Here is a 26691-nt window from a genome sequence, read left to right as displayed (position 1 = left end):
CTCATTGGTTGTAAACCCAACCACATGACTGCCTCGTCACGGCCTGTCTGTATAGACTTCCATGTCGTCTATGGTTGGTATTGAGATTAAATGTGTGTGTGTATCCAATGCTGGCTGTATCCCTGAACACACAGAGACTTACCTAGCTTTGCCTTCCAAGTGCTGGGATTACAAGCGTACACCACCACTGCCCTTCTTTCCTATGGCTTGCTAATAGCTCTGACCCCCAGGAAACTTTATTTATTAACATACAAAAAACATTTAAATACAAATAAAATATCACCATATTTCCCCTTTTCTATTTTAATAAAAAGAAAAAAGGAAAAATCTTATAACTAACATAAGAAAAACTATATATAAAAGTACAATAACTATATACAATATATACAAGTAATAAATACCTAAACAATGTCTAGTTCATTTGTATTTGACAAATTCAGAGAAAATAATTCCATTATCTATCCTATTGTATCTAATTCACTTTCTATCCTAATTAATCTTCAACCATAACTAACTAATCTTCAACTCCCTCAGAGACCCAAGAAGGAAATAATATTAGCTAACAAAAATAAAAACAGGAAGTACATGCAAGCAACTTCCAAAAAATTGTGAGTTGACAGAAACAGCCAGCTGCTTGGATAGTCATCTGAGGTTTCTCCGCAGTGTTGGGGCATCATCTTCAGCCTATAGGCTTAGTGTATCTGACAGACTCATTTGTGAAGTAGGATGTACACAAGGTCAACAGTTCAACCTCACATTGGGTGAGAGCAGTCTATATACCAGAAACACCTGAATTCCACTAGTGTCATGTCATGATTCAGGATTTTAAATTCTGGAAATTGTTGATGTTTTTTTAATTCAGCTGTCCATTCTTCTTGGCTGTGTGTGTGTATGTGGCTTCAACTCAGCATCCCATTCTTCTCCACATCCCTCTATTAAATGTCAGTCTACTATTGAGAGGCGTGAGTTTAATTACTCTTCAAGAATAACTGTTTCAGCTGCTGTCCCATTGCACATCAGAAGCCATCGGCCCACTGCCTGTTCAGCTGCCTTAGAAGAAAAGGGCACTGTACCTTTTCCGGATTGCAAAGGCCACTCCAGGGATGGTGCCATATTGTCCTGACCTCAGAAGATGCCTTTTGATAAAGACATAACCACACTTGTTTTGGCAAGAATCAGTAGTCCTTTGTTTGGTGTCCTGTCTGTCTTGTTTGTCAGCAGTTGATTTGAGGATACTTTGTTGTCCAGTGGCTAACTTTTGCCACAATGAAAGTTAACTCCAATTGCAGTTTTTTCAATGCCCATATTTTCTCTGAAGTAGATTGGTACTGCCAGGAGCCGACATGTCTCATAGTCATAACAAAAAAGAAAAATTTTCTAAGTTATTAAAACATTCTAAATGCCATATTCTGTAGATCTCTGAAGGGTTTGAAGATGACCTGTCTATCTAAAATATATCTGCTCAATCTTGAAAACATACCTAATATAACTACAAGTTCTATTATAATGTCTAACTACTAACTTTCATTTCTTTATATCCTAATAGTTGGTAATAACAACATTCAAGGATCAGAAAATTGCATTATATTGTTAAATGAATGCTATAAGTACAATTAGAAATATACATATAGCACTTTCTAACAATATCAATTTCAATATATATAATTTGTATACAATATAAAACAATCCAATCAAATGTAAAGTATTTACATTTTTCTTTTCTGCTGAGTCTTTTAGATAGTGCTATACATGTCTTGATTTTTTATTTTTAGTGTTTTCTTCCCGTTCTCTGGCATATTTGCTAAAGAAAATCCTTCCAGTGGCTAAGGGTATAGCACAGTGGGAGAGTGTGTGCTTAGTATGCTGACATCCTGAATTCAATCCCCAGAATTATAAAACCATAAACCATCACTTATAAACAAGCCTGTTGAATCTTACGCTAACTCATCCAAATTGGCAGCAGGGAAATTAAGCTGTAAGATAGGTGGTTAGAGCATCCAACTTTAGCTTTCCATGAATGAATAATTGTTTTCTAGGTAGCAATTAAAAACTAGCTATGTAGTAAGTCTTGTACTTTTAGTTAATAAGTCAAACACAAGGTATGTGCTTTCAGAGCCTTTCCTATAAGGTGCCTTCCCTATAAAGTGTGTAAGGTTTCACCACTGCTTTCCATTTTCCCCTGGCAGCTTTTCTCCCAAAGCAATTTGAAGAATACACAATGGACGTTACAGTGTTGCCTTTTAGCAGACATTGTAACAGGTGAAGTCACTTAACTGTTTCTTCCATGTCCATTACTTGTATTCTAATCTTGGTAGTCTGTGCTATGTCCTGTGTGCTTGTCTTTGTTAGGAGTATGCCATTATGTGAAAGATAACTTGCAGATTTCTCTAGAAGTGGTTATTTCTCGTCTGTCTCATAAGATCCATTGTTCCATCAAGGGAGATGAGGGCTAAAGAAGACTCAGGGCCTGCTGTCTATCACACTGAAGGTCATGTCACAATCTCAGAATGGAGGAAATGAGGTATTATATAAATACAGTATTGTATAAAAACAAAATACAGATAAGTCATTATGGTGGTTTGAATGTAATTGTACCCCATAAGTTCATAGGGATTGGCACTGTGGCACTGTTGGAGGTGTGGCTTTGTTGGTGTAGGTATGGCCTTGTTGGAGGAAGTGTGCCACTGTGGGGATGGGCTTTGAGGTCTCATATATGCTGGAGCTATGTCTAGTGGGAACAGTTCACTTCTTGTGCTTGCTGATCAAGATGTAAAAATCTCAGCTCCTTCTCCAGAACCATGTCTGCCAGCATGCTGCTATGTCTCATCATGATGATAATGAACTAACTCTAAAACTATAAGCCACCCTATGTTTTCCTTTATAAGAGTTGCCATGGTCCTGGTGTCTCTTCACAGCAATAGAAACCCTGACTAAGACAGTCATCAAGGGAAATCACTAATAAGGAAGTTTAAGCAAATGCAAAGGAAAGTATAACTCACAGGAGCCTGAGAAATACTAGTCAAAGCAGAGCTCCAGGAAGACAAGGGAGGAAAAGCCTTTTTCATCTGCCCTTCTGGATCTTAGCTAGGATTCAGTATCTAAAGCAGAACAAGACCCAAACCTGCAAATGTAATTGATACACATTTTATATAGCATGACAACCTTCATAAGGAAATGAAGAAATGGTTACGTCCAAGCTAGGCCCACACTTGGAAACCCTGCACTTGGGAAGCTGAGGCAGGAGGATCACAAGTTAAAGGTCAACCTAAAATATAGGGAGTTCTAGGCCAGCTTGAGATACATCGTTCAGTCCTCTCTCCAGAAACCAGGAAGGAAAGGGGGAGGGGAAAGGAAGAAGAGGATTAAACTGGAGTGTTTCACACCAGGTGTGCTGAAATGTGGGAAGCCATGGGGGGGATGTAATAGAACAAAGCAGTGCAGCAGTGAGTCATAAGCCAGTGGGCAGGGGTGGCCGGTGCGGGTGGTGTGTGGCTTATTTGTTCAGTTCCTCCTGTTTCTGTCTTTGTGCATAAGGATGCCTTTTAGGTATCAGAATTTTTCACATAAGGGCCTTCCTATACCTGCTGTAACTTGGATTCTGGAAGTTTAAGATAGTCCTTAATCCAAGGCACCTTTTTGGTTAGAATGTTTTAAATTCTTGTAATCTAAAAGTGTTACTCATGGGGTCAACTGTCTAGTCTTAGAACACCATGAGTTTCTGATTATACTGACATGTGGCACATTAGGCATTTCACAGCCCAGTCCATGACTGTAGTGTTGTAGGAATATACTTCACCTGTATCTGCTTTGTTTCACTGTGTGTTAAAATATATCCCATATTGTAAGAAATTTGAATCTGCTGATGATGCTGACAGTAAAACTTAGTTTAAAATGTTAAATACTTTACTTAAGTCAACCACCTAGAAAAATTATCCTTTGTTAAGATTTATAGCCCAAATACACAGATGTTCCTCAACTTAGATCCTAATTAACCCATTGTATAAATGGAAGTACCTCAGCTTGAAAATACACCAAGTGTATCATCCTATCATATTTTCCCTTTATGTACCTTAAATTGCTCTGCACCTCTAGCGTATAGTAGAGCAAAATCACCTAGCACAAACTAAATCATGATCAAATATTGAATATCTTAAGTAATTAGTTGAATGCATCCAACTGTAGTCCAGGCCCCAGGCTGTGACTGGCTGCCTATTCTATGTCAGCTTCTTCTGTAATACTGGGACAAAGTTAAACAACGGCTAATGCATTATTACTGGTGATTTTGTTTAATGGATGAAAAGAGAAAGAGAAGTAGCTTAGAAATTTTAATAGAAATGTGAGTATTTGCTTTATAACGAGTCTAAACTGATACCAGGGAAAGGTTGCTTGGTGGGTGGTCTGGGTGCTATGACATGCTCATGAGCATGTACACAGGTGTTCTCTCTCGCTCTTAATAAATAAATATTTTAAAGGTTTTTTTTTTTTATTTTATTTTACTAGAATGTTGCTTGGTTACCTGAAACAAAAGGCATTTCACAATCTAAAAGTAAAACCTATTTGTCTTTCTATAAATACACATATTTAAAAAGAAATGCACAGGGTGGTTCTAAGCAGAGTATGTTAAACTACAAGTACATGCAGTTCACAGTTCCAGACCATTTCAACATTTCAATAAACAAGATTGGTGACATTTGAAGATTTAATGAAGCCCCAAGCTTTTGTTGAGTGGAGGGAAGGGACCTTTGGAAGGCTTAGTGCTGGGCTCTGAGAGAGCAGGAAAACAGGGCTTTGGGATTAGCTGAATTTGCATTTGAATCTAAACTCCCTGTGCTTTTCTTTGTCTTGAGTTAAACATATAATCCCCCTGGCCCAGGGCATTTAAAAAACAGAATTCATTTCATTCCTGGCCTTCTTTCACCTCTTGAGAAAGGGGCAAAATCTTTTAACCATTAATATAAATTTAAAAGGTGTCAAAATTTCTTGACACCCTTTAGACCAATTACTTTATAAGATCTCTTGCCCTTACTTCATACTTAATTGCATTGAATAAATTTTACTATTCCTTTTAAAGTTATTGTTGTACCTCGTCTCACCTGTTCGCAGACATGTCTGTTGGACCAGAGATAAATAATCCTGTGGTTTAACAACTAAAGAGCGGCTGGAGAGATGGCTCCGTGGTTAAGAGTCCTTACTATTCTTGCACAGGATCTGGGTTCCATTCCCAGGACCCATGTGGTGCCTCATGATCCTGTAACTCCAGTTGTGCTGGCATGTGATAGCCTCTTGTGGGTTCTGTGGGCTCCAGCAGCTCATCATGTCGGCTCACACGCTTTCCACATAAATGGAAAGTGAAAACAAAAACGATTATAGGGTTATTCCTCTTGTTTTGAGGAGTCTAGTAGGGAAAGATAGATTGTTTGATCTATCTGCTGCAGTGTTAAGAATAGGAGATGGAGGGCGGGAGGAGGCTTCTATAAGGTAGGAGAAGCCAAAACAAGTCATATTTGGAAGACATTGAGAGAGGGCATGAGTTTCTGCCAAGAACCTCATGCCACCATATCCTTGGGACCTGTGCCTTCCCTTTAGTTTGGTCTTTTGAGACAGGTTTGCCTTGAACCTCTGATCTCTTCCCCACTCCCAGATGTTGGGGTCACAGAGGTAGGGTGCCACACCAGGAGCTCTTCCTTTCTAATCAGATTCTAAGACTAAGACCTTAACTGTACTCTTTATAGACTAATCCCTTTGTTTCTTCTGATTAGTGAATTAGTTTCAATTTTTCTGAAATAGGGTCTCACTATGTAGCTCAGGCTAGTTTGGAAGTCCTTATATATCCCAGACTGGTCTTAAATACGGGATCCTTCTCCCACAGCCTCAGTCAATCATCATGCTTTTAAAAGGAATCCAGTGCAGAAGACAGCTCTTACTCCAACAGAAATAAGAGATAGTCTTTCTCTTTTTTTCTGAGCTAAATATGAGTGCCTGTAGCTAAGGACATAGACTTGAGTTGCCCTGAGTGGCATGTTCCCCCATGGAAGTGTTTACATTAACTTGACAGTCACAGAACAAAAGAAGGAAATCAAGACACTTCCAAATCCACTAGTGAGGACAGTGAGTAGGCAGCTGCCTTGAGGCCGGGGTCCCTTGGTCCCTTCTATAGGTCTCATGCTAGCTGAGCACACTCCTAGCCTTTGGGATGGTAGAAACTAGTGGTCTATCAAGTTAATACCTTCCAAAGGTTTTACCTGACAGTCAAAGGACATTAAGTCAGATACAGAGATGAATGGCAGTGGCTGTTGACTAGGTATCTCAGGTAATTTTGGCTCTGTCAGTTAATCCTCCAACTCTCCACAATTCCCCAGTTCTAAATGTGGTGTGAGCCTGTCCTCCCAGGGAAGGAAGGCTGATACAGGAAGATAGCTTGAGCCCAGGAGTTCGGGAACAGCCTGGTCGAAAACCACAAAAGAGAACGAACAGGAAAGAGTAGCACTGCCCTCGTTTTTCAGAGGAAACAAGTCATTGGTTCGCAGAGAACATGGTCATTAGTGCCAGTGCCTTGCTTGTCTGGCTCCGATACTACATTCAGTACCAGCCCATTGGCACTCACTAATTATATGTGTTGGCTGAGCAGACACTGCTGCAATACTGGTCTTTCTGACACTGTAACCCTGTATAGATAGGCAACTTCCATGGCACCCAAGGTGCTTTCCCTTCTGTTCTTAGAGCTGGATGAATGACGTGTGCCATTGATCAGTGCAAGCTACCCCTCATTCTCTGTGTAATTGTAAAGTGCATAATTCAGGTGGCAAAAATTGGATGTGTATGTGCTTATGGCCTTAGGACTGGCTTTCTATAGATTGTTTTATTTTTACCAATTAAATGTAGCACTTGGGTTATTTGTCCAATTTGTAATTTCTATTTTTACATTAGGGTCTTAGACTAAGTGGGACAAACAATATATTTACTATTTAGGCTTGGGAAATGATATATCCTCTAAAATTAGAAATTATTTTCAGTTGATGGGTAATCATAAGAATTATTTCAGTAATTCTTTACAGAGAATTGTCAGGAAATTGACACAGTTTGGGGAAGGAGGAGAAAGAGAAATGAAAAGATCTTGAATATTTAGGGCTAGCCTACCTAAAGAGGTTGTCTTAGTCAGTGCATATCTATTGCTGTGACCAAACACCACATCACAGTTCATCATCGAAGGAAGTCAGGACAGGAACTCAAACAAGAACCTGGAGGCAGGAGTTGATCTGATTCAGAGGCCATGGAGGGGTGCTACTTAGTGGCTTGCTCATAATGGCTTGCTCAGCCTGCCTTCTTCTAGAACCCAGGAGCACTAGTGCAGGGATGGCACTCCTCACAATAGGCTGGGCCCTCCCCCATCCATTACTGATTAAGAAAATGCCATACAGGCTACCTTCAGCCTAATCTTATGGAAGCATGTTCTTAACTGAGGTTCCCTCCTCTCAGATGACATTAGCTTGTATCAAATTGACATAAAACCATCCAATATAATATCCTTATATTAAACATAGTATCCTTTCAAAACTGTGTCGTAGGAGTGGAGCCTGGTGGCACACACTTGTAATCCCAGCACTTTGGAGGTAAAGACAGGAGAATCAGGAGTTGAAGGTTGTTCTTGGCTGCATTGAGGCCAGTCTAGGCTACATGAGACGTGGTCTGAAAGCAAAACAAAAAACAAAACTATCACATCACTGCATTTTAGTACCCACCCCTTAAAGGCACCTGCTAGAAAACCATGTCTTATGTGAACAAGTTTTATTTAACTATTAGAACCAAGAGACTGAGCTGAATTTAAAGACAATTATATAACTGTTTTATGAGGAACAATAAATATCCCTTGGAAAAGTCCAGGTTAATAGAGATATTATCCCAGACATAGCTCTTTAATTTCTAATTGAAAAAAATGCAGGGATGCCTGATAAGATGTGGTTCAATTCACAATCATTTTAAACAGCAGCTTAAGTGTACAAGACATTGTACTGTATATGATAGAAAATATGAAGACTTTCTATCAGCAAGAATTTATAATCTCTCTAGAGATATGGGGCCCCAGGCAGTTTTTGAGCAGATGGCTAGAAGTGGTAGTTATTAGTAAAAGGGGAGACTTATTTATTTGTCGGTATTGTTTACCAGGCTCAAGAGAACACAAGGTACAATAGCACCCACTATAAGAGTTTTTATTAGGGAAGGGAAAGTATAGTCATGAGTAGGCCTACCGGAGGGGAAACTGTGGCCTTCTAGCTACACCACGCATGCGTATATATTATGTGACCACCTGAGCTCAGATTATGTAGTGAGGCCCTGGAGTGACTAAGCATTTTGCCTGACCGCTGACAGCGAATGCAAGGTCATGTGACTCCAGAAGTGGCTGGGAATCGTAACAGAGACCCCGGGCATACAACAGAGACCCCGGGCATACAACATATGACTGCAGAGGAGTAATACAATACGAACAGGAGAGAAGGGGTCAGAAAAGTCGTGGACTCTGACTGGGGGAGTAGTGTGGCTGATGCTTACAGGAAACCTTGTCGAGAGTAGCCTGGGAGAGGGAAGAGGAGCCGAGTCGCTCCCACCCTCCGCCCCTCACAAACAGTGCAGGGGACCACGAGCTGCTCTAGGTCCTCTCTCATTTGTTCTGTTGTTTTGCTGTCTGCTTGTTTGCTAAGACCAAGTCGCATGGTGCCCTTTAGACGACCCTTGGACTCACTCCTGCCATGCCACCTCAGCTTACCCAGGGCTGGGATGACCGATGTACACCAGGTGTCTGTTTCCTGCTATTCTATCACTTTGGTGGTCTATGAATATGAATAATACTATATGCAAGAAGAGGTTTTGGTTGACCTCAAATATATATGTAACAAAGAGAAAACTAGACTTAAAAGTTTGGTTTTGTTGCTCAATTTCTGACATCAAAAATACTGAATCATATTTTTTATTTTTTAATCAAAATAAACATCTATCACCGTTTATGTAAGTATTCCATGGCCCAGCTCCGCCAGTCCCTCGCCTGGAAAGCGTGTGAAATAAGTTGTACAGCATGGATGTTGTAGAATATTAGTTAAAGATGTGTTACATTCTTTTATGCTGCAGGACATTTATTTAATGATGTGAAGATGTGCTGCTTTTGTGTTACAAAAACCAAAAAAAAAAAAAAAAAAAAAAAAAAGGTTTATTTATTTATTATGTATACAGCATGTATGACTGCAGGCCAGAAGAGGGCACCAGATCTCATTACAGATGGTTGTGAGCCACCATGTGGTTGCTGGGAATTGAACTCAGGACCTCTGGAAGAGCAGCCAGTGCTCTTAACCTCTGAGCCATTTGTCTAGCCTGTGTTACATTTGTTTAACTCTGTAAAGCTGTGTTTGCCTCTCTAACCCCCCTGATTGTTCTAATAAAGAGTTGAATGGCCAGTAGCTAGGTAGGATAGAGAAATAGGTGGGGCTGCCAGGCAGAGAGAATAAATAGGAGGAGAAGGGAGGAAATTTTGAGAAAAAAGGAGGAGGAGAGGAGGACACCAGGGGCCAGCCACCCAGCCACACAACCAGCCATGAAGTAAGAAGTGAAGAAAGGGATATAGAATAAAGAAAGGTAAAAGCCCAGAAGCAAAAGGTAGACGGGATAATTTAAATTAGAAAAGTTGGCTAGAAATAAGCCAAGCTAAAGCCGGGCATTCATAATTAAGAATAAGTCTCAAGCCGGGCGGTGGTGGCGCACGCCTTTAATCCCAGCACTCAGGGAGGCAGAGCCAGGCAGATCTCTGTGAGTTTGAGGCCAGCCTGGACTACCAAGTGAGTTCCAGGAAAGGCGCAAAGCTACACAGAGAAACCCTATCTTGAAAAATCAAAAAAAAAAAAAAAGAAAGAAAGAAAGAAAGAAAGAAAGAAAGAAAGAAAAGAAAAAAAGAATAAGTCTCTGTATATGTATTTGGGAGCTGGGTGGTGGGCCCCCAAAGAGTAAAAAACAAAAAACAAACAAAAAGCAACTACAACAAAACAGCCTTTCACCAGTGAGGTGCTACTGACTGATGAGTCAAAGAGAGCTGTGTCCCTACATTCCATAGCATTGAAAATCACCAGCCCTAAACATTTTTCATTCTTCTGTTAATAAGCTGCTCTTGGCCAAAGGTGAATGTTTTGTATTGTTTTAAGAATTATCAAGCCAGGCATAGTCGATCATACCTTTAATCTCAGCACTCACGGAGGCAAAGGTCTCTGTGACTTCAAGGCTAGCCTGGTCTACAAGGCTAGCCTTGTGAGTTCAGGGACAGCCAGAGAGACCCTGTCTCAAGATGATGATGATGATGATGATGATGATGATGATGATGATGAGACCCTATCTCAAGATGAAGATGGTGGTGGTGGTGGTGGTGATAATGATGAGAGGCCCTGTCTCAAAATGATGATGGTGGTGGTGGTGGTGATGATGGCTATGATGATAAATTAACCTACTCCAGGCTATTATTGCAGTAAGGGGAGGTAGTATTACCTGTCTATTTAGTCTGGAGTGTATAGTCTAGAGACACCAGGAAATGAATTGTAACTACTACATAAGTTTTTGGAATAGGAATAGGAGGTGTTTTCCTTAAAAAAGTTCTTAAAAATCTAGTAGAAGCTAATCCCATAGATTATTTTTAGACTCTCCTTATTGTAAACAACATAGGTTGCTTATTGCCACTGGAGGGAAGTACCTGGTGAATCTGCCAATATTGAGTTTCTCATTTGCATACCAAAGGGTGAGGTGCTGACAGTCATTGTTTACCCAGGTGTCAGTCATCCTGTGTGCATATACCACAGAGGGCTAATGATGGCCACAGTCAGAACATGGTAACCAGGAAACTAAGGCAGAGTTGAGAAAGCAGCAGAGGGAAATTTGTTTCTGTTTGGCCCACTGGTTCCACTCACAGATCTTCCTTCGACTGTCAGGACAATGCTAAGTCCTGAGGTTTTTGTTTACTATGAGTTTGCTGGGGCAGTGGACACAATGTCATTCAGATGCTGTAGAACCCAGGACTACTGACTTGTCCTGCTCAAGTGTCAGCTGTTCGGGTACCCATTATGAAGAGGGAGACTCAAAAAGTTCTAGTGACTTTTAAAGGTAACAGGGAAGTGTCAAAACTGAGCTAGTCTCCCATTCCAAATCATGTTCTTTTCTACTGTTTTATTTTCAAAATATTCTCTAGAGCTTGCCATGATACATTGAAAACTCCCCGTCTGTTCCTGATTTCAAGTAGTCGGCGCTTGTTTTTTCTTTTGTGTTTTGCATTGTAAACAAATTATGTTATTTTTCAAGATTTGTGTTACTGATTGCTTTATCAGTCAATATGGCTTATAAGAGCAAATTGTGTTTTAATTTAGCCAGATTTTCCATTTAAACTGATTAGTTGTAATATATACATAGCCAAAATAACTTGAATGTTGAATGGTAGTTCTCTCTCTCTCTCTCTCTCTCTCTCTCTCTCTCTCTCTCTCTCTCTCTCTCACACACACACACACACACACACACACACACATACACACACACACACAGAATATAAAAAAGGAGGAAAAACTAAGATTAACACCTGTGATATTTCCTTAATGCAATAATTTTCAGGGAAAATTAAGAAAGATAAATAATTAGGTGAATTTAAATTTATTTCATACTACAAATTTTATAAGGAAAAGTACTCAGGAGTGATTAGAGATTGATAGCTAGTTTTAAAGATGTTTTAAAATACTTTATGGGTTTTATGCAACTTGGAATGGATGCCAATTAAAGTGCTATGTAAACTATTCTCACACTTAATGATCAAGGTCCTTTGGGTTTAAAACTAAGTGGTGTATTGAGTTTTTTTTTTTTTTTTAAATGCAGTTGTGTTAGCTAGGGAACTCACTTGTACTCACTGCACATGCACAAAGCCTGGATTATGTGTTTTGAAAGAAAGGGCACACTGGCATTCCTCTTGGGAGATAGAAAATAGAGACTGTAAAGAATGTTGTCATTTATATTGTCCAAACATACATCACCTCTATAGAAAGTGAAATGCTGTTTTAAGTGAGTCTCTTCGTATTTTCATTCAGGGATACCATCCTAAACAAAACTTGGTTTTCAGAAAGAATTTCACTAATTGCTTTCAGACTTCATTCTGTTCTTAGAATTGGTTATTGTAATCACTACCAGGGCCAGGAAACCCCATTTATTATTATGGATGTCAAGAGTTCTCAAATGTTTGTGGGCATAGAAATTTCTTAAAGAGTTTAGCAGATTCATGGGGCTCATTCCCAAGCTTTCAGTTCTGTAAACAATGCATGGAGCCGAAGGATCTGCATTTAACAACTGAGTGTAACATGCTGATGTGTGATTCCTAGGAGTCACCTTTGTTGAAGCAGATGGACTAGCTAAAGGATCAGGACCCCTTTGGCTGCAGACTGTAAAACAAGAGAGCCATTTTCAAGATTTATATGTAAATCTTAACATTGAAAGTTCCCATGAATACAATTTGAGCCCTGTATTAACTACATAAAGATCTGTTGTTTCTTGAAATCTCTTATGGTGATATTTTATTTGTGCTGAAATGTGATTTTATTTGTATGTTAATAAATAAAGTTGCCTGGGGGTCAGAGCTAATAGCAAGCCATAGCAGAAGCCAGGTGGTGGTGGCTCATGCCTTTAATCCAGTCACATGGCAGGCAGAGTCTATGTGTTCAAGGACATAGCCAGTTTGGAGATACACACCTTTAATCTCAATACCAACCATAGAGACCTGGAGGTCTGTATAGACAGGCAGTGACGAGGAGGTCAAGTGGTTGGGTTTACAACCAATGAGAAGGCAGAACAGAAAGTCAATAAAAAGACAGACACACAGGAAGTAGGTCTCTCTTTCTCAGGGGAAGGACAGCAGCAGCAGTGAAGGGTAAGAAGGTGGTCTTAGTCTCAGCTCTCAGCTACTGCTCTGACCTTTTGGGCTTTTAATTCTGCATTTGGCTCTGTGTTTCTTATTTAATAAGACTGTTACATCTACAGTCTCTAGCATGGGACAAATATTTATCAAAAAGAAAAACACTCTGTCATTTCCTTGAATTATCAGATGACCTAAACCAAGAGAGACTTAGCATTATTTTAGAACTTTAAGAAATTAAAGCTGGCCTGGGGAGACGGCTCAGAGGTTAAGAGCACTGGCTGATTTTCCAGAGGTCCTGAGTTCAGTTCCCAGCAACCACATGGTGGCTCACAACCATCTATAATCAGATCTGGTGCCCTCTTCTGGTGTGCAGGTAGGTATACATGGAGGCAGAACACTCTATATAATAACAAATAAATCTTTAATAAAAAAAAAAAGAAAGAAATTAAAGCTAAAAGTGTTATGGAAACGTTCATAATCCATTGGAATGATTGAGATTTTATTCCTTATGATCCTAATGGTGTGATCTTTAAATCTATTTTTAAATACAGAATAATTTAGTAAAGCTTTTTGAAATGCTGGAATCCAAGTATACCAAAACAGTTTACCACAGAAATTTAGTAACTGTTTTCATTTAGCTCCTATGTCAAAGGTTTTTATTATTTTAAGTTTTGTTTACACTCTAATTTCTCACAGTTGAAGCTCTTGGCGTGTAATTTGTGCACTCTAAAATCCACCCTTTGCCGTGTACAGTGGGAGTTTTAACCTATACAGATGTGAGGTCAGCACCAAGTGGAAGAGAAGAAATTGTAATTACCCACGACTTTCTCCTTGGCACTTCAGTCAGTCCTACCCTTTGCCAAGCACTGGCAAACACCCATCTGTTTTCCTTCTCTGTACATTCAGGAAAGCCTGAATGCCAGATGTAGGAAATCTTACAGTGGAGATGTGAGTACCATTTCTGAGGCCAAATGTGATGTTTGAAGTTCATCCATATTGTGTGCCCAGGGCTGCTTGCTGAGTAGGAGTCCATTGAAAGGGGCACAGCAGAGTTTTATGCACTGACCAGCTGAGAAACATTTAGAGTGTACTATGTTTTACCACTTTAAAGTTAAACCATTGTTAATATTCAGACAGGGTTTTGTATGAACAGTCATTTTCATTTTCCTTGAATAAAGATCTCAGTGAGATTATTGGGTTGTAAGTTAGGGATATATGTGTTGAAAATATGTGGGCTGCAGGGGTAGAGAGATGACTCACTAGGGGAAGATCACTTGATGTACAAGCAGGAGCACCTCAGCTCTGATCCTGACAGACAAACTTTTATATCCCAGGCCAGATCTGCCTCCTGCCACTGACACTAAATGTAGATTTTTAACCAGATCTCTGTTGTTCTATTTATCAATAAGACTCAGTCAGAGGCTGGGGTGAAAATCTGCTGGGTCAGAGAGGTTGAGGAACAACTAGCTGGCCTTCCCTCTTTGCTGGCATCTCAGAAAAGAGAACATCCTTCTGTTCCACCAAACCAAAAAAAGACTGCCACACTCAAAGTCCCTCCCTACTACTTCCTGTGCATCTCTCTATCCATCTTCCAGACTCCTTCTGATTCTCTAGGGTTATTTTTTGTCTACTAGTTCCTGGCTCCACCTCCTAGCCCTGATCTTATTTAATTTATGCAAACACATGCTCAGGTTTAACAGTGTGATCAAATATCCCACAACACCCATACCCTCAGTCCCTTACTCCATACCTAACCTCTGTGGTCTGTGCTTTGCAGCTTGGTTATCATTGACTTAGAATTAAATCCATATATAAGTTAATACGTAATATATTTGTCTTTCTGTGGGTTACTTCACACAGGATGATTCTAGTTAAATCTTAAATGGCCATGTTTTTTTCTTAGAACATTGTTTTATGAACCTTTATTGGGTTTTAGTGCTGAATCAGCCTTGTGTTTTCAGGATGAACCCCCTGTCCAAGATGTATGTATCTCAAGATTTGATTTGTAACACTTATATTTTTTTTAGAGAAAATAATAATTTATTGTTCACAGTAATTAAATTTGTGTATTTTCTATGCAATTTATTGCTCCTTAATATCAAATAAAAATACATCACCTGCTTCTGTTCATGTTTTCTTGACCAGTTCTTTAGCTACATCTGAGACAAATCAGTGTTTTACACATCCCTTTTTAGGGCTGATGTAGTTGGTGATGAGCTGTCCCAGTGCCCATTTACCTTCTAGAAATCCTGGAGCCCCGCTATCTTTCCGCTTCAGCCTCTGCTCGGCATTATCTAAAATGATAACTTTTTCCAGAGGGTTTTTTTTTTTTTTTTTCTCAGATCCATGGCAAGAATTGTCTGGCAGCTGTAGCTTTACAAAATGCATTTCTTAGGTCCTAAGAGTTGGAAGTTGACACATCTTGATGCATGAGCTGCAGAGTGGATGTTGTGTTAGCAGGCATGAAAATGCACACATTTCATTGTCTATATCAGCACTCTTTTGTGATCGGGGCATTCCAGATGAGCAGCAGATCTCTACAGTGGGCTTAAATATTCCCTAAATGACCTTATAAACAGCTGTGTCCTCATCCTAGCTCTGTTGTTCCATTTGTGGAGCATAGCCAAAGCACATTTACAGAACCCCAGGATTTTCCAAACGGTAGGTGAGCGCTGCCCTTTTGTTTAAAGTTAGCAGCTACTCTGGCCCCTAACAAGACAGGCAAGCATTCCTGGCAAGCCTTGGAACCTGGAACTGACTTCTCCCTATCTGCAGAAAGGCCTGGGCCTCTTCTTCTTCACTACTGTTTACATTGGGAATCTTCAGGGGAGTGTGGCCACCTTCGTCTGTTATCTTAACTAGATCAGCGGCATTGCTGTGGTCCTAGAGCAGACCTTGAACTTACACATTGTTTAAACTTCATGGACCAACATCAGCCAGCTTCAGACATTCCTTCTGCAGCTTCCCTCATCTCCCTTAGTCACTGTAGAATTAAAACAAGTTAGGGACTTGTTCTGGATTAGGCTTTGGTGTGTGAGAATGCAGCAGATTGGAACTTTCATCTTCACCAGTATAGTAATCTCTACCACAGGGCTGTTCCTGTCTTGCCATTCCTGTGTCCATGAGAGTAGCACTTTTAATTCCCTTCAGGAACTTGTCTTTGCCTTTACAGTCTGGCTAGCTATTTAGTTCTATCTCCAGCTGTCTCGGCTTTCTGTATACCTTCCTCACAGCGTGGAATTGTTTCTGGCTTTTGATTTAGAAGAGATCAGTGACTTCTATTCATTTGAACAGTTCAGGGCCACGCAGGGCTGTGAGTGGCCTAATTTCGATACTGTGAACACAAGTAAGGGGAGGAGGGAGAGGAGGAGGCCGTGGTTTTGCCTGGTAAGCAGAATAGTCAGAACCCATGTGACACACCAGTTGCTTTGCTGTGTTATATATCACAGTTATTGGTGTCCTGAACCAGGTGTAACAGCAACACACAGATTACCAGATTATCACAACAGACATAATAATAAAAACATTTGAAATATTAAGGTCAGACAGAATTTTAGTAGACATTGCATTGAATCTGTAGATTTGTTAGAATATTGCCACTTTATTGATTACCCCAGTCCCTGGGATGGTCTGTATGTCTAATTGCTCTGATTGGTCAATAAATAAAACACTGATTGGCCAGTGGCCAGGCAGGAAGTAGGTGGGACAAGGAGAGAGGAGAATTCTGGGAAGCAGAAGGCTGAGGCAGAGAGACACTGCCAGCCGCCGCCATGACCAGCAGCATGTGAAGACGCCAGTAAGTCACCAGCCACGTGGCAAGGTATGGATTTATGGAAATGGATTAATTTAAGCTATAAGAACAGTTATCAAGAAGCCTGCCACGGCCATACAGTTTATAAGCAATATAAGTCTCTGTGTTTACTTGGTTGGGTCTGAGCGGCTGTGGGACTGGAGGGTGACAAAGATTTGTCCTGACTGTGGGCAAGGCAGGAAAACTAGCTACACTTGGGGCATTTTCCCTCATAGCTAGGTCTTTCAGTTGTTTTGTTTTGCTTTTTTTGAGACAGGTTTTCTCTGTGTAGCTTTGGAGCCTGTCTTGGAACTCACTCTGTAGACCAGGCTGACCTTGAACTCACAAGAGATCCACCTGCCTCTGCCTCCCAAGTGCTGGGATTAAAGACATGAACCACCCCCACCCCGGGTGGTCTTCAATTTTTTTAATTAAAATTTTTCTTTGTATGATATATTTTGATCATGTTTCTCCTACCCCCCCCAACTCTCCCAGACCCTACCCACCCAATTTTATGCCACCCCCCAAAAAAATAAACAGGAAACAAAAATAAAATTAACAACAATAAAAAGCATGAACAACAACAGCAACAAAAAACCCACAAAGATGAAAATCAAAACAAAGAAAGCCAAAACAAAAGTTTACAAAAATATCATTGAGTTCATTTTGTGTTGACCAAGTACTCTGGGCATGGGACCTGCCCTGGGTGTGGTTGATATAGCCAATGTAGGTGTTCATTTCTTTTAGTAATGTTTCAGTTAGTTCTGTATATTAGGTTTACTGTTGTAGAATATTATTTTAAGATGTGTTACATTTGTTTATGCTGTGGTACATTTGTTTTAATGATGCAAAGATATGTTGTATTCTTTTATGTTACATTTGTTTAACTCTGTGAAGCTGTGATATTTTGCCTGTCTAAAACACCTAATTGGCCTAATAAAGAGTTGGAGGGCCAAAAGCTTGGCAGGAAAGGATAGGTGGGGCTGACAGGCAGAGAGAATAAATGGGAGGAGAAATCTGGGAAGAAAAAAGGAGGTGGAAGAGGACAAGGAGTCGAGGATGCTAGGGGCCAACCACCCAGCCACACAGCCAGCCATGGAATAAGAGTTGAAAGTAAGACTTACAGAAGAAAAGGAAAAAGCCCAGAGGTGAAAGGTAGATGGGAGAATTTAGGTTAAGAAAAGTTGGCTAGAAATAAGCCAAGCTAAAACTGCACATTCATAAGAAATAATAAGTCTCCATGTGTGTTATTTGAGAGCTGTTGGTGGGCCCCCAAAAGAGCAAAGAGCCAAAAAAGTAAAATAACAACCAACAGTAGTTCACAGAATTTTTGTTCAGTGCTTTATTCTTTGTGTGGATTGTTATTGGTAGTGTATGCAGTTGGGATTTGCATATAGATATTATTTTAACAAGTTTTGATGACACTTAAAAACTTTAAGGAGGTGGTCAACCATCAGGTGCTGTTTTGCAGCTGTGAGTTTTGATCTAGAAATACTCCGTTATTTAACATGATATAAGATAAATGTCTGAGCTTGATGTTAGGGTCCAGGGAGACAGAGCAGTCAGTGAAGTGTTTGCTGTGTAAACGTGAGTGTCTTGAGTTCAGTCACCAGAACACACATGAAGAGCCAGGTGCAAACGGAGCTGTGAGCTGGTCATTCCCAGTGTTGAGGAAGCGGAGACAGGCAGGTCTGTGTGTTGCTGACTAGCCAGCCTGGCCTACATGGCAAGCTCCAAGACAGTGAGAGACTGTCTCAAAGAACAAGATGATGGTATCTGAGAAATGATACCTACCTCAGGTTGACCTCTGACCTCTGCAGAGGTCACACACAGAGAAAAGACAAATATCGGAGCTTTAAGTCTAGTTTTCAGCTTTTAGGCTTTGAACCCATACTTCAGCCACAGCTTCTCTTGTCACATCAAGTAGATCTTAAGTAGTAAAAATCAGTATTTAATTTTCCCTCCTTCTTTCAGTGTTAAATGTTTACAAAAGACGGTCAAAGACTCTTACCACATAATGTGTAGACCATGTGCCTGTGAACTTGAAGTTTGTGCAAAGTGTGGAAAGAAAGAAGACATCGTTATTCCGTGAGTATTTCCTTTTACGTTGGAGTTTGTTTTTAGCAATTCATCCACGGGCTTTCTCTTGGGCAGCACTGACTCAGTTTGAAGTCGCATCTCTCCCACTAATACAAGCATTTTTCTACCCAGCAGGAAAAGGGTCACAGTTTTGTTAAATTTTTCTATTAGAGTATAAAGTGACATATGTTGAAGAAAATAACTCTTTAGCCTTGGGCTTCGTCTTCATTATGCAGAATGGCTTGTTTCGAAGCAGTTGTCCCTAATGGACTCCTGTTACCAACTCCTGAGTCCGCTCTTCTCACAGCAGTGTTAGAATCTGCTGACTCGGGGAAGCTTGTCTTTAAAGAGGTTCTTCTCTGTCTCTTTCTGTAGGCTCCTGATAGGCAGAGACAAGTAAGGCCTTTTTAACCTCCACCATTTAATAATGAAAGCCTGGGTAATAATCATAAACTTTTCTTCTATTTAGGTTTAATAGAGAACCAGAAACTTCAGCAAATACTGAAAATCAAGATTTTAACCACAGAAGAAGCTGCAAAGGGAAGGAGGACAGTGATGAGGATTTAGATGATGACACCCACTCAGATGACGAGGATGGAGACACTTAGGTGGCCTGATGACAGCAGGGAGTCGGCCGCAGAGGGCTCAGCAGACATACTGACATCCTAATGGGGGTGTCAGAAAAGGCTGTTCAGAATCGGTAGAACTGACCCAGGAGCAATATAAATTATTTATAACATTTGAACAACAGAAACTTTCAGGTTTTCACAATAGAACCTAAGCTGTATATACAGAATGTGTATGGAAACTCTTACTGTAGCATGTTCTACAATCTATGGAAATTGTTTAGAAAAACATATTATCTAATGTCAAGCTATCCAGTGTTGAGAATTGGTGATTGTATTAGAACTATCTCTTGGAAAATTAAGATGATTAGCTCACAGTGAGTACATTTCCATAGCCTGACCTTGGGTGTGTGGCTTCCTTAGCAAAAGCCCCCTTATACCTTACAAGGCAAAACCATTTATTTTTATACATGCACACACCCACAAAATCATGAGTAGTGATTTTCCTTCAAAAATATTTTTATATATGTTATCCCTTTTTTTAAAAAAAACCTTTTCCCAGTGTGGAATTATGTACTCAGAAAAAAAATGTGTGAACTATATAATATTAATAACTAGAAAAGAAACTCCAACATTAATACTTGAGTGGAGGTATTGCAGTATCAGAAGCTCCTGCGATGTTCTCCCTCACAAGGTTATCCTTCTCATTGTTCTGCATTATCACTTTGCTGCCAGTGTTTCTGCGTGTAGGTGGTGTAGGTTAGCTCTGTGTAATTACTGAGATGTGTGTCCTTATATTTAAAATCCTAAAGCTACAGAAAGGTAGCAAGGCAGGCAATACAGTGAACTTTTCCACACTCTGTACTTTGATTCCCAATTTTAATGTTTTACTGTGTTTTCTTTGTGTGTTAATCTACACACATGTTACACGAATTGTTAGAAGGTCTTATTAATAAAAACAAACCTGGAGCCAGGTACTGGGGTCAACACTGGAAGATCAGAGAAGCAGAACAAGCCACAGCTTCCTCACCTCACAATTCCTCAGCTGATCCTGTTTCCTTAGACTGGAAGCCTCTGTGTCCTTATCCAAATGGGTCTCAGCTGAACTGCTGCTTGAAAGCCTGAAAGCTTAACCAGCTTTAGTTCCTGGTCCTCACACCTTATATACCTTTCTACTTTCTGCCACCATTTCCTGGGATTAAAGATGTGAGTCCCCATGCCTGGCTGTTTCCAGTGTGGCTTTAAACTCACAGAGATCCGAATGGATCTCTGCCTCCCAAGTGATTGGATTAAAGGCGTGTGTGCCACCATTTTCTTGCCTCTATATCTAGTGGCTATTCGGTTCTCTGACCCCAGATAAATTTATTAGAGTGCACGATATATTGGGGAACACAATACCACCACATGCGCGCGCGCGCGCGCACACACACACACACACACACACATATGACATCGTATGTATGTGTATATATGTGTGTATATATTTTCTGAACCATTGAAATAAATGTGAAACTCTGGTTTTGGACTTGTATGTGTGGCTCTTTTGTTGTTATAAAAATTTAGAAATTGACTCAAGTTCTTATAGAAGGTATGATTTGCTCATCTTACATTATTGTACATTGTTCTAATGTTGAGAGGCATTTGGGTTTGATGGATTTTCCTGATGCACACAATACCCATGTCAAGTGAAGCAGGATTAGAAATTTTATTGAAGATATTTTAATTTAGGCTTAAACTCAGAGGAAAGTAAGACATACACAGGAGTACAAGTGTGGGCTTCTTTAAAAGAAGAGGCACAGGAAGTAGGTGCAGCCAAGTGTGGAAATGGGCTTCACAAGGAAGAGTGAGCAGTCACCTGGCTTGGCATTAGCCATATGTACTCATGGGTTGCATCTCAAGTTTCATAAGTGTATTAGTTACTCTCAGTTGCTGTGATAAAATACTATGGCCTACAAAACTTATAGAAGAGTTTATTTGGATTTATAGTTCCAGAGAGATAAGAGTCCATTGTGGTAGGGAGGCATGGCAACAGGCAGGCATGGCAGCTGGAACAGGAAGCTGAGAGCGAACTGGTAATGGAGCCAGATTTAAACTCTCATAGCCTGCTTCCAGTGACACACGCCTTCCAACAAAAACACACCCCCCAAACTTCCCCAACTGCCTCCAACTGGGGAATCAAGAGTTCAAGTTCAAATATCTGAGTCTGTTCTCATTCAAACCACTACAGTGTTTAAAAAAAAAAAATGCCTCTGTCTCTTGGTGAGATGGCTCTTTCATGAATGGGATCATAATCTGATCATGTAAAAGCAGAAGCCACTGCATAAGGAGCTTAGTGCATGCCCTTCCTATATAAAGTTTCTGGTGAAACTAATAGAAACTGACAGGTTTAGAGCTGGGAAGAACAGACCTCCAACAATTGTGGATTGTGCTGGAATCCTTGCTCTGCTGCTAGCAAAGGCTTCAACTAGATTCCAGGGCAAGGGGTTTTTCTCTGCCTTTGTCCCCAAATTCTCCCTGTCTTTATCCTGTCTTAGCCAGTTTGAATGTGTGCAGCAGTATGTATTATTCCCCTTTTGTTTATCTACTATGGGTTTTGGTAGTAGATGATGCTAGGGTTTTTTGGTAAATTTCATAGTGGTGTTTTACAAACACATAAGGAAATGTGTGTGTGATGTGAATTTACTTTCATATGCTGGGATTAAAGACATGTGCCACTGCACCTGGCTTCAGCTATTTCTGATTTTTTACCTAGAGAGAAATGTGTAAGAAAGGGTGTCATCTAGAGGCACAAACCACAACTACAATTTATCTCTTTAGGAATAGTTGTCTTGTTTGCTTTGGAAAGTGAACCTTGATATATTTAGTACCTTTATATTTCTTTAAGAACCAGGCATGTTGGCACACACCTTTAATAGTTGCACTCAGGAAGCAGATGCAGATGGGTGGGTATCAAGTTTGAGGCCAGCCTGGTCTACATAGTGAATTCCAAGATCGCCACAGCTACATGGGGAAACCATGTCAGAATTACCCTTTCTAGCCTACAAACATTTTGGTGGAATTCATCATGTAGAAATGAATTGACTGTGTTTCATTTTATTGTAATGAATCAGTATAAAGTGAAAGTTGCCCTGCCTTAATATTCAGATAATCAGAACCATTGTGTCTGAATATATTAGGGTTATTACTGATGTTCCAACTCTAATCATACACTTCATAGACCCTCTTAAGGAGTTCCTTTTCCTGGGACATTGTGGTTCATTCCCCCTCAGTTATAGCCCTGGGTTTTGTTTTGTTTTGTTTTGTTTTTTTTCTTTCCCAGGTCCCCAGCTGATTCTGATTGTCAGCTACAGAAAATACAGTTAGTTGCTTGTAGTAAAAAGCCATTTTCATACTTAGCAGATACAGGACCTGTGTGTTGAATTTCCTTCTTCACAGACTCTCTTGCAGCTAGAGGTAGGTAGCCATATAGAGGGATTCTGGGAAAGAATTACCAAGAAAAAAAAATAGTTTGGCTCTTCCTGTCTAAACATGATGTGAGAATACATGACATCCACAACTTGTAGCCATTTGCCCAGTGCCATGATGTTGAACAAAAGCTGCTGACCTGAGTGGCGGTTACCATGTCAGAGGAGCTGCAGTTGGCAGTAGAGCTTACGGAGTACAGCTCACTGGCTAGCACAGCTACGTTGAGTGTACCCCAGAGAGGCAAAACCCTGGTGTGTGTGTGTGTGGGCGGGATTGTCTCCAGAGTGCCTCTTGTTTCTGCTGGCTTCTGCTTGCTGCTATTATGTTCTTACTGTATTTCTCATGGTGTGATTGTTGAGTGGAATCCTACTGTATCTAGTATAATATGATTGTTCCATGGGAAAATCCCACTACTCACGAGGCAGTTTACTTGCAGATCATAATGAAGATGATTTTTATAGACCAATGACACTTAGAGCTGTGAGATTTGCCAAGGATAGAAAATGGAAACAAGGAAGTTTCATGCAGTATAGACACCTGAATTCTGCCTGTGGAAAAGCAGGCTGAAGATCAAAGAAAGTAATTATGTCCCTGCACCCAAGGTTAGGTCTGAGTTGCTCGATCATGTAGCTTACAGAAGTAGTCACAGGCTTTGGTAGGCACCTTGAAAAAATAAAGTTGTGAGAGGAAATTAAATGACCCTATTGTGTGTAAAGAAAGATAGATGGTTAGCTGGCCACTTCCTTATAAAGTTCTGTAAAGTAGCAATAGAATAGGAATTAGCTACACTGGAACTACAGACAGCTGCCTGCTAGTACAAAGGAACTGGCTGAAATACACTCTGCTTGCTTAAACCTTTGTTAATTAATAATAAAAGAATTATTGCTTTGGGGTGAAGATGTTATGGTGACAAAATTAATACAAAGGAGAATGTTTAACTACATGCGGGCTTCTAAGAAAAATATGTAACTTGTGATCATAATGTGATTTCTTCCTATGTAAAGATTTTAATTTGGTTTTGGAAAATATGTAACTTGTGATTTCCTTCTTGCATAGAGATTTTTTTCTTAGGTGGTATAAAAGGACTAAGGGAAAAATAAAGAAAAAGGGAATTGGGGCTGGAGAGATGGCTCAGCAACTAAGAGCACTGACTCTTCTTCCAGAGGTCCTCAGTTCAATTCCCAGCAACCACATAGTGGCTCACAACCACCTGTAATGAGATCTGGTGTCCTCTTCTGGCCTGCAAGGATACATGCAAGCAGAACACTGTATACATAATAAATATTAAAAGAAAAAGGGAATTAAGTTTTGCTCCCTCAGATAAATCTCCTTTGTGTGTTTAGCTACGAATTCCACATCTCCTGTTCAGTTTCTCTGATCTGCTGGAGCTGGACTCCTGCTGGAACTGGATTCTGGCACTTGGGAATCTTGAGCCTACAACCTCCCAGTTCTTGTAAAGTAAATAAATGTTGTTTCACAAGCTACTGCCAATCAGAAATCCAGAGGCATTCCAGCTGATACAGCAACAATTTTGCAACACCTAAAGCACTTACCTGCTGTGGCAGCAAGAAATAAATTGATGTTTTTTGTTTTTTTGTTTTTGTTTTGTTTTTTTTTTTTTAGTATATGTGCTGCCGAAGCGAGCACATAAATTGATGTTTTAAATATGATTGATTGGCGGTCAAGGCTTCTCAATTTGACTTCTTGCCTTCGTTCTACAAAAGAATTAGCATAAATAGCTACTAATCATATGATAGCAATTGTACTCATAGATTCTAAGCATTTGTATACATTAGCACATTTAAAATTGCCCTTGTAGTGATGAGCTGTTAATGATTGGAGACAGACAATAAGCAATACTCTATGAGACAAAATAAAGCTTGGGAGAGTAGAGGGATCAGGAGTCAGAGCCCAGTGGGCTAGAGGTGGGGTGCTCAAGTAAGTGAGGAGTGAAAAATGATTTTTAAAGTGTCTCATTGAAAAGCCCATTTGTGCAAAGAGGGGGAAGAGACATGAGAAGAATGTTTGTAGTGGTTTGAAAGAAAATGGCCCCCAAAGGGAGTGGCACTATTAGGAAGTGTGGCTTTGTTAGAGCAGGTTCAGGCTTTGTTGGAGGAAGTGTCACTGTGAGGGCGGGCTTTGAGGTCTCATGTATGCTCAAGCCACGCCCATGATCTCAGACCGATTCCTGTTGCCTGTGTGTCAAGATCTAGAATTCTCAGCTACTTCTCCAGCATCATGTCTGCCTGTATGCCACCATGTCACACCATGTCAATGGACCAAATCTCTGAAAATGTAAGGCACCCCAATTTAATGTTTTTCCTTTGTAAGAGTTGTGGTGGTCATGGTGTCTCCACAGAAATAGAAACCCTAACTAAGACAATGTTCTATGCAGAGAAAACACACTGGGAAGCCTCGAAAGGAAGACTTGTTGGTCTGTTCAAGGAGCTGCAAGGAAGTGATTACCTTAGAGCCCTTAAGGGATGATACCAGTGAGGTGAAAAGGTCAGAACCTGCTGAGCACAGTGGCCCATCCGCTCCTGTAATACCAGCACTGAAGAAGTGGAGGCAGAAGGCTCTGGGGTCAGCCTGTGCCATGTGGTGAGTGTCAGGCCAATCTGGGATACATGAGACTGTCTCACAAAACAAAAACCTTTTTTTCCCTTTTACTATTTTGTTTCAGCCCTTCGATTTCACCGACGTGAATGTATTTGTTCTATGTGAAGTTTTCTGAGCCCCTGAAATCTGTTGGTATCTTTAACATCAGACTCAGGAAACTGTCATCCATGATTTCTGCAAATAGTGTTTCTGTTCCTTTTCTGAAACTGGAGTGATGCACACTGGTAGATCCTTTGGGCTGTACCCGCTGACTCGCTTGTTGGCTTGTTCTTATTCACGTCTTCCTCCATATTTCAGTGGTTGTTTTCTGTTTGCCACTCTGCATTCATGAGTCTTCTAGAGGAGGGTAGATTATTGTGTTCAAAGTGCTGTTAAACCTTTGACAAGTCATTCATCTTAAGACAGTGAATTCACAAACCTAAAATGTCTGATTTTTGAGTAGATAACTATCGAAATTTCTATCGTGCCTATTTTGTGCAGGTTTTTCTGTTTTCTGTGATGGGATAATAGTAGGTTGCTGTCTGTTGTTAAGATATGGCATGGGCATCCTGGATTATATGCTGGAAGCATTGGCTCTAGTGTTGTGGGCTTGAAGTAGCAGACACTAAGAAGAGGAGCTCAGTGTAAGCTAATTAGGTCATGAAGGAACCACCTTTGCAAGGAATTGAGTGAGTTCTTGCCAGAAGGGACTCTTAAGAAAACAAAAAGCCTTTGCGATGTTCTTTGACCCTTTCATTATCAGAATTGTGAGCCAGATAAATGTGGTTACTTTATACTTTAGTCCTTTGTTACAGCAACACAAAATACACCAGCAGAATCGTTGTCCTTCATTTGTTTACCAAGTTGCTTTATCCGTTGATTATCAGCCCACTTTTAAACTGTGCGTGTTGAATGATTTTAGTTTTCTCTTAGAAATCATAGGTGATGGATTATTTTTTAAGGTTTCTTTTTTTTGGGGGGGTAGCCTTTTTTTTTCTTCAGGTACTGTGTCATGTCAATGAGAAAAATAAGTACTATATAGTTGGAAAAGTGAGTGTTCGTAATATCACATACAAACAGTAAGCTTTAGGTTCAGAGTTTGAGTCTGATGGCCATCTGACTCCAGAACCATGCATGTGCATTACTCAGGTTAGAGTATGTGAGATGCTGTACACTGCTGGTTGGACAGTCTGTTGTTTCTCTCACTGGCACACCAGGGCTCTTGTAAGAGCTTCTTTGCCACTCCCCTCTCTTCCCTCCTTTTGGACAATTGTAACTTT

The 26691-nt window shown here is 40.2% G+C and overlaps 1 protein-coding gene across 1 annotated transcript in view; it reads left to right on the top strand.

Moving 5' to 3' along the window:
* Positions 1-19876, top strand: part of C1H9orf85 (chromosome 1 C9orf85 homolog) — a 56230-nt gene extending 36354 nt beyond the window's left edge. Inside the window, exons 3-4 of the mRNA XM_028893880.2 lie at positions 18678-18791; positions 19252-19876. Coding sequence (XP_028749713.1) covers positions 18678-18791; positions 19252-19390 — 253 coding nt within the window. The 3' untranslated portion in view covers positions 19391-19876. The remainder of the gene's footprint in view (positions 1-18677; positions 18792-19251) is intronic.
* The last annotated feature ends 6815 nt before the right edge of the window (positions 19877-26691 follow it).

This window comes from Peromyscus leucopus, chromosome 1 (assembly GCF_004664715.2).
Source record: "Peromyscus leucopus breed LL Stock chromosome 1, UCI_PerLeu_2.1, whole genome shotgun sequence".
In the NCBI taxonomy this organism is placed as follows: Eukaryota; Metazoa; Chordata; class Mammalia; order Rodentia; family Cricetidae; genus Peromyscus; species Peromyscus leucopus.
The sequence above is the reverse complement of the archived record's forward strand: the minus strand, read 5'-3'. Positions and strand labels throughout refer to the sequence as shown.